The 9,134-nt window shown below is 41.6% G+C and overlaps 1 protein-coding gene across 1 annotated transcript; it reads left to right on the forward strand.

Annotated features, from left to right (window-relative positions):
• The first annotated feature begins 4,550 nt into the window (after positions 1–4,550).
• LOC110685194 lies at positions 4,551–7,844 on the forward strand. Its single transcript, XM_021861673.1, has 5 exons — positions 4,551–4,895; positions 5,091–6,312; positions 6,636–6,941; positions 7,175–7,291; positions 7,384–7,844. The coding sequence occupies exons 2-5, from the start codon at positions 5,170–5,172 to the stop codon at positions 7,453–7,455; spliced, it is 1,638 nt and encodes a 545-aa protein (XP_021717365.1). The 5' UTR covers positions 4,551–4,895; positions 5,091–5,169; the 3' UTR covers positions 7,456–7,844.
• The last annotated feature ends 1,290 nt before the right edge of the window (positions 7,845–9,134 follow it).

The raw sequence follows: 9,134 nt of genomic DNA on the forward strand, positions 1-9,134 counted from the left end.
TTGAAGAAGTTAGAGGCGGCACCTACCACCTGGAAACTCCAGACAGCAGGGAGGTAGCCAAAACTTGGAATGTAGATAACTTGAAAAAGTACTACTTCTGAAGACTAGTAAATCTTTGTAAATAGAGTATGTTAATAAAAAGATGCTTTATTTATGTTTTCTTGTACAAAGTCCCATCTGTGCAATGCAAAACCGGACATACGTCTGCTCTAAATTGAGCAGATATAAGCTAAGTCTCAAACTTAGCAGCTATCTATAAGGCCAATGGCCGGATAGTCTTCAAACCGCCTTCTCCAACATGAGCAGGCAACCGGCGACGCCCATTTGAGTGAATTCGTCAAAGAGAATATCTCCCATTTTGGTGGTACATTTTTCTATAAATCATAACTCAAGCGGATTTAACCGACTGTTTAGGTTAAAGATAACTCACAGCCGTTTGAATAATCAATTGAAACCTAGATACAACCGGTCGTTGCTTCAAAGCAACACAAACGGTAACTGATATCTTGGCCAAATATAACCGGTCTTTTCCCAAAGGCACTTCAACATGTTACAAACCTAAATTAAGCAAGGTCAAAACCTTAGCAGTTAATTCATAACCTGGTTATGATGCCTACGCCCGGCCAATGGCCGCCTGCATCCTAACAAATGGCGATGACAGCTACCCAAAGGGTAACTCGTAGCGGTTAAACGAATGGTCTAGATTGGTCCTAGCCGGCACCGTCTGCTAATCAAACTTAGAGAATAACTCTACTTCTTTAGATACGGTTAATGACCCGTCTGTCTAACCGTCCGGATGCTTGTTTGGACGGCTGCCTGCTTAAGGTTGGGCAATATCAAGCAAACAACCGTCCAGGGGCAGGTAAAGCCAATGCATCCGGCATACCGCATGTGCTAAGTTAAATTGCAAAAAGAAAAATATTTGTACGAGCATACCAGAAAAATTGCAAAAATTGAAGCAAATTATATCAAAGGCAAATATGGGCAAAACCGACTCAGTCGGCAAATTCTATTAATCAAATATCATTCTCAGCCGGAACTACGTCCGGGGAAAAGAAGAATACATGAAATACTCGGCTCGCAGACCAGAGATAGAAAAAGAAAAACAATCAAGATTCACTGCTGCTGGGGAGGCTGAGGCGTCTGGCCCTGGCCGGATGGAGGAGCATCTTGAGTTTGCTGAGGTTGAGCTTCATTAGCCTCGCCCGGCGCTCGTTCTTCCGCCTGCTCCTCCTCATCTTCCTCGACAATGCCAGCCCATTCCTCGAAAGGAGCCGGCTTCTAAAGCCCAAGGGTTTGAGCGTCGTACACCTCGATGGTGTACTTATACCTTAGCTCGAAAAACTCTCATTCGGTGTCCGGGTGGATGAGGGTCTAGGCCATTTTCATGCGAGCCTCGCAGTCCAGCTCATTTTTAGCTACCAGTCGGTCCTGCTCGGCTTCCAGCTTGGCCTTGTGGTCAGCCTGCGTCTAGGCCAGCTCGTTCTTTAGCTGGGAGACGTCTGCCCTTAGTTGGGTGTTCTCCTTGTCGGCATCCCCCAGCACTTTGACGTCAGCTTGGAGGTTCTTAACTTGCAGCTCAAAGTCAGCCGCCTTCTTGTTGGTCGCGTCAGCAGCTGCAGTGAGCTCCTTGATTGTCTCCTCCTATTTCATCTCCCGGCTTTTAGTTTGTATTTCATACATTAAAGTGTTGTATTGAGTGACGTCAATAAGGTCAGCCGCCCGCCTATTGGCATCTCTTACCTCCTTTTGCTTCTTCCTCAAGGGAACCTTGAGACCGTCTACTCTTAACATCACCTAAAAAACCAGCCGGAAAAGGGTTAGTCTCTCAATTATGTTACAACCGGCAAAAGAGTAAATTGTACAAAAGCACCCCAACCGGCCAATTACCTCAGCAAGCAGCGAGTTGATGCGGACAATATTAACCTGGTGCACACCCGGCACTGCCTCCTTTTCGGACCGGGTGAGGGTCCTCAGCATCCTCTTGGCATATTGTTGGAGGTCAGGCCAACAAGAAGAGGCATCTGCATCAACTGATTTTTTTGTTAAGTATAAAGCAAAGGCGACACCTACATTTTGTCGGCTGCCTGAAGAATCTCCTGATTGGGTAGCTTGGGACTTGACTCGCATAGGCCCAAGCGGCCATGGGGGATCAAAGGTGAAAGCCATACCTTCGTTTTCAGGCTGAGGGGTCATCCCACCCCAAGCCGCATTGGAACCGGTCGCTACAGCAAGATGCCGGCTTGAGGGAGTTTCAAGCTCCCTCGTTTTAACCTCAGCCGGCCTTGTGTTTAGGCCAAGGTATTTCAGGCTTTTGCCTGCTGAGGTGGGCCTTTTAGGCACATGCGGCCTTTCGGAAGCGGGAGGAAAAGCCGGAGTCCTCCTGCACTTGGAAGGAGGCTGGGAGGGCTCCTCGCCCGGTCTTTTTAGCATCTTGGTTAGGGAGCGAGGAACATTCTTGCTCCCCGTCTGAAAAAGAAACAAAGCAACCGGTTAATATCATAATTGACATCAAACTATACAGACGGTAATATCAGCCGGAGCTTACCCCATCATCCTTGGCCGCCAGTTGGGCCCTCTTCTTCCCTAACGGATCCTTCCGGATCTGAGCAGCCGATTTAGCGGGTGTCTTCTCTGGAGGCACCATCTCTAATCCTTTCTCTGCAAAGAAGAAAATCAGTCAAAATCCATTCAAGCATGATACAGACGTCATAAAGTGTCGGTTATCAGTCAACATACGTCTGCTAAACATTGTGCTAAGGCCACAGGCGGAAAGGAACGCCTCGTCCTTTAGCCAGTCCGGATGAGGGACCTAATTCTTGGGGACAATAACTTCAGTCCCATCATCCAAAGGCATGGAGGTCTTCTTGAAAAGCCCCGTCTCCATTATTTGCATCCAAGCCTCTTCCGGTACTTTAGGAAGGGCGCATTTCTTTCTAGGAGAGTCGGGTGCTTGTTGTAGTGACGCAGCCGGTGGTTTAGATGCAACGATGGGGAAGAAACCAAGTAAAACTTGCTCTTCCAACTGCTCCACTTTGACGGCTTATCAAGCATCATCATGTATTCCGGATGCGTGGTCAACGTATACCACGCAATCCAGCTGCCTAGGGCACGACTGAGGTAGTGCATATGGGCAAACGCCTCCCAGCTAAGCGTTATGTCCTGCATCTCGCAGGCGGCGATGTATCCTAATATATTCACCCAAGAATTGGGTGGTAATTGCCAAACGCCAAGGTCGTAGCCTCTTAGAATAGCTTTTATTGTATTATGGAGGGGGAATCGGAGGCCGGCTTTGAATGCCGCATCATAACATCCAAAATAGTCGTTGGCATGATCAAGGTCGTCATCCCAAACGGCGGTTGCCTCTACAGGCAGCACCACAAATTTCTATCTTTGTCCTCACGCCCAACCGGGCGAAGGCTCGCCCTACTTGGCGGTAAAGCTGCAATTTACTTGCTTACTCCCGTTCCCAGTCGGGCGAGCATGGCCTAATTGGGCGGTTGTTCTTCCTTCTTTACCGAGTCAAACTTGCTCTATTACTTTGCTTTGCTTAATTAATTTCACCATAACCATGTCAATCAAGCTTAGAAAACATGAATTATATCTTCCATACTCTAAATTATTCTACAATAATAATAATAATTCTAACAACACACAACTAATAATAATAATAATAATAATCTTCACTTGGGGAATTAGAGAAGGAGGCTGTTGAGTTGCTAAAGCGGGTTCAGAGGTTCTCGACGACACAAGACATTGGGGCTCGTGCTGCAGCTCATATCTTCACTAGGGTAGGCTTTGCTATAGCTAGAGGAGTGGGGGCCCAGATTGTTTCTTGGCTTCCCACTAATTTATTGTAGGTTGTATGACTTTGTCTGTTTTTGAGATAATAATAATAATAATAATAATAATAATAATAATAATAATAATAATAATAAACATTCTAAAAACACAATTAATAATAATAAAAATAATAAACATTCTAAAAACACAATTAATAATAATAAAAATAATTCTAATAACAATAATATTAACAAATACGGGAAAATCCAAAAAAAAATTTAAAACTCCCAAATATTTCGTAAACCCTATAATGAATTGCCTAGAATTTTCGAAACATCTTATGGTGTTCGAAAAAACTGGGCGGTTTTGGCAAAATGCCTAGTTTTTCGAATACCCTGGGTAGATTCGAAAAATCTAGACGGTATTCGAAAAACTAAGGTGTTTTAGCCTGTGGTATTCGAAATTTTTAGGCAGTTGCCTGGAAAAACTTAAAACAAAAGAATTTAAACGACGTACTGACTCCGTAAGCTTCAGGGAGCATCGTAGGTGGTGTTCCCCGTCCATCATCGTCCATGAGATCCAACGAATTTGATTTGCAAAATATAAATTATTTGGTTAATTTTGAAAATTATTGTTAGTTGTTGGTGGTTGACCGATGGCCGGTGACCACTAGAGAGGGCGGTCAAAATTTTTGTGAAGAGTGAAAGTGGTAAGTTGAGGTAAATTTTTACTTTATAACAAGGGTTAGAACGTATTGTTAGGCTAGCGTTATCAAATTTGTCCAAAAGAATCCCCTATTAAATCATTCGTTAAATCACTCATTTTTTCTCTTTGAAGTCTCACCCTCCGAACAATTTCAATTTCCCCCCTTTCTGTCTGTCTGATTTCTGTTCTCTCTCCTCGACTCCCCCTCCTACTTCTTCTCCCGTCGAAACTTTCAGAATCTTCACTTGAAGAACCTCTCAGGATTTTCTTCGCACTCAGAGAAATGGAGGTGATGATGGAGCTTTCTCTCTCCTCAACCTCATCTTTCTCCCATGGCGAACCTTTTTTCGATCCTCGACCACCTCAACCGTCTCCCATAACTTCAATATCTGTCAACATACGAAGCTGTAAGTTTCGGCGCTTTTAAGATTTCATCTGATTTTTATTTTTCTTTTAAAGATTTCTCGTAGCCTTTTCGCCATCTTTGGAAGCTAATTTTAGTTCAAGAAAATTGGATTTCGTTGAATTTTTCTGCAATTATGAACATCTAGTTGTAATTGTACTGTTAATTGGGGATTTATGTTGATATGATTACGTTATAGTTTTTCTGTAGATTCTAGGGTTTGTGCTGTGGAAATTTGGTAGAATTTTCAATTTCTGTTTGAAATTGAGCTATTGGTGATGGCGGATAAGGAATTAGGGTTTGTAAAGCCGAGTGCACCAAACTTAAAGGAACAACTTGCTAGGAAAACCTTAAAGAATGTTAGATTGCAGGGGCATACATATGTTGATCTTAGAGAAGATGGGAAGCGATTTATTTTTTTCTGTACCTTGTGTTTGGCGCCGTGTTATAGCGAGGATGTTTTGCTTCAGCATTTGAAAGGGAACCTCCATAAGCAGAGGTATGCTGCAGCTAAGGCCACATTGATAGGAGAGAATCCTTGGCCTTTTAACGACGGTGTTCTTTTCTTTCATAACTCTGATGAAGAAGAGAAAGATGCGCCATCTCAAGGCTATGAGAAAAATAAGTTGTTGAATGGTCATGAACATTCGAGCAATCTTGCTATCGTTATTTACAGCGATGTCTCAAAATCAGTTGGTGATGGGCATACAAATGGGAATGAGGACAGTAGGGATGATTGTTTAGGTGATGATTTTCAGCCTCATGATGCAGACTTTGCTAATGAGTTGGTAATTCCCGGGGTTATTGGCAAGGAAGAAGTATCTGACCTACATGTGAGACTAATAGGATATGGGAAGATTTCTGCAAGGATTTCGGAAAAGGATGGGGTTCATAGTGGTATTCAACGACTTTGGTGTGAATGGTTGGGGAAGAGGGGCGGTGCAAGTAATAATATACACTCTATTCTGCCTTCACATGACTTTGCTATTGTGACTTTTGTTTACTATTATGACTTGGGAAGACAGGGGCTGTTTGACGATATTAAGACTTTATTGATTACTGGTGGGGAGGATAGTAGTAATGATGGTGGCTCTACGAAGAGAAGAAAGAAATCAACATCTGATTCAGAAGATGTTAACGAGGCATTGAGCCAACAGTGTTATTCATCCGGGGAGGATTCTCAAAGTTCATCTACCACAACGAGTTCAGCTTTGCTTTTTCATCGTTATGATGACCAAATTCTACAGTCTAGGATCATTTCTAACAAATCTTTAAGGCGACAATTAAGAAAGCAGCGCCGAACAGCATCTGAGAAAATGTGTGACATCTGTCAACACAAAATGTTGCCTGGAAAAGATGTAGCTACTCTGTTGAATCTGACTACTGGACGATTTGCATGCTCTAGCAGAAATGTGCATGGGGTAAGTCCACCTTTTATTGTTTGTCAATCTGTCATCATTTATCAGGTGTTGAGGTTATATAAAACAAAATGAATTTCGTTACTGATTGTATATTATACTTGGTGTTCTTTTATCTATAGTGTCAAAGTAGACTAATATCTAACAACTTTGAAAACACATTTCTGAGAGAGTTTTATGGCAGATCCTTCATCCTACCTAAGTAGTAAGTATTCCCCCTTCCCCAACCTAAGTAATAAGGAGAGGCAGAAAGAATGAGTGGGAAAGGGTGGGAAAAACTTATCTTGACACACCAACTAAAATTTCTCTGATATGATTTCTGGTAGGCATTCCATGTATTCCATACTTCCTGCCTCATTCACTGGATACTACTATGTGAGCATGAGATGTTCATGAAGCCGCCAGTGCTTCCCAAAGTGAGGCGCAGATCAAAAAGGACAAAATCTAAAGTCAATCAGTTGGAGACAGAGTGCAAAGCAGATAATGTTGTCAAGCACAAGCAAACAAGGAAGGAAAGTGAAGAGAAGACATCCAGTGACCAAATCAATTCAGTGTTTTGCCCAGATTGCCAAGGCACCGGCTTGCACATTGAAGGAGATAATTTGGAACAACCGAACGTACCTCTTTCAGAGGTTTGTTCTCAACATCCAAGTTTTATACCTTCATTATTGCTACTCAAGTTTATACTTCTCTTTAGTTTTCCATATGATTCTTATTTTCATGCTGGTCCTATTTTGGTTAATTGATTTTAATCTATTCATTTAATCTATTTTCCAATGGGAAATTGTGTGAATTCATCATCTCAATGCAGATAAACTCTATCAGCAGATTATTATCCGAATCTAACTGCCCTTTTCTTTTTTAGATGTTCAAATATAAAATTAAGGTGAGCAATACACATAGAGCATGGATGAAAGATCCAGAAGTGTTGGAGAATTGCTCAACGGGATTTTTGTTTCCAGCACAAGTAGATGATGCTGAGGTATTTAGTATGGATAATTAGTACCTTCCGCATTATTGACTATTGACTCTAAAGTGAAGATTGATATCCTGTATGAAAATTTTTACTGTCAGGGAAAGGTGGCCCACTTGAAGTTGCTACAATTTTACAGGGCTGATGAAGAGAGCTGGTGCCAGAGTTCCTGAAATTCACTTGTTCTTAGCTACCATTAAGCAATGAGCATGGTCTTCTTGCTACAAACAATTGTGGATGGTCTTCACTCTTCAGTAGAATTTCCTGGTTTGGTTGATATCATGCCTTGTACATGGATCTTTTTTAGTAGGATATAAAGGTTAGCTGTTGGAATCTTAGTTGGATGTAAAGAAGTAGCTGTGGATATTTGTAAATCAATGGTCATTTGATAGACTCACAGATTATGCTTCTACTCACATGAATTTTTAGCTATCAATAATAGAGAATGTTCGTATATACTACTAATAAGCTCTCGATTGTAGTGAATACATCTTATTTTGCCAATGTGTAGCAGAGACAACTTTAGGCTATCTAGCATTCAAGCAATCAAGCTCTTGGTTCATTTTGTGTTCAGTTGTCTTTTGTGAAGCAAAGCAATAAGCTATTGTCTGTGTATTCTGTCTTGTTAACATTTTTGCTGAGAAAATCATTCTTGTGGAAATCTATGGGCTACTGGAAGAGGCAACCCCTCTCTGATATGAGATGGATGCTGAGATGGTGAGTATGTTAGAAAATTTGTGATTCAACTTTTGTCCAATTGAGCAGATTGGTAAATAAAATAGACTCCTACCGACAATATGGTAAAAATAAATAAATAATAATAACTCTTGCGTCAAATTGGTAAAAAAACGCTAACCCTAAGCGACAATTTGGTAAAAAAATAATCTTAGGTGACAATAAACTTAATAAATAATAAAAATCCGACAAATTACTAGCAAATACTTAATTTAATTTGTTTTTTCTGGTTATTTTTTTTAAAAAAAAATTCCATGAATATAATTTTCCAACCCTTTTTATGGAAATAGCAATTTGAAGAAAAAAAATGTTTAAATATCAATTTTCACTTAAGTTTCATACACCATTAACGAATTTATTTAAAAAGGGGTTAGAAATAAATTTGGTATCGGTATTTGACAAAATAAAAAGAGGATGACATATGTTTCGGGGTTTTCTGATGTCTTGCGGGAGAGTTACAATTCCGAGACTGGAACCGGACGCCTGTACCTGCAAAACAAACGGATACTCCGAGTGATTGGAGTTCCGCCTCCAACGGTCAAGTTAGTACTTGTTTAGGGAGTAATTAATGCGGAAAAAAGGTAAATGAGTCTCTCTAGGTGAGAGTGTTTAATGTGCGTAATCCCCTTTAATGAGGATTAATGAAGGTATTTATAAACTTGGGAAGCGTGCCACTCTCTAGGTTTAGGTTAAACCTTGGGCTGACTGGGCCTCCCTCAGGGCCTTGTTGGCCGGTTAACCCATGTGTCATGGGGTGGACACGTGTCGTGTCGCAATTGGTCCATGGTGGACGGATCACTGACTGACACGTGTCAGGCTCCTATTTGCCCACATGAAGGACACGTGGCGGAACCTGATTGGTCCACTTGTCAGATGGTGATTAGTGGGAAAAATTCCCTAATCATTTGCCCCTCACAGGTGGCACGTGACTGGTCACGTGTTACATGTGACAGGTGTCGGATCGTAACAGGCGACAGCCTGCTACAGGTGTCACTTGGTGAAAGGCCGAGAGTTTTTCCCGCTCAAATTTTGAATTTGGGAGTGACCCTTCGTCTTCTCATTTTGCCTATATAAGGGCGTGTTGACTTCAGATATTTTCACACTTGAGAACTTCTAT

Source organism: Chenopodium quinoa, unplaced genomic scaffold, assembly GCF_001683475.1.
Source record: "Chenopodium quinoa cultivar QQ74 unplaced genomic scaffold, ASM168347v1, whole genome shotgun sequence".
NCBI classification, from domain to species: domain Eukaryota; kingdom Viridiplantae; phylum Streptophyta; class Magnoliopsida; order Caryophyllales; family Amaranthaceae; genus Chenopodium; species Chenopodium quinoa.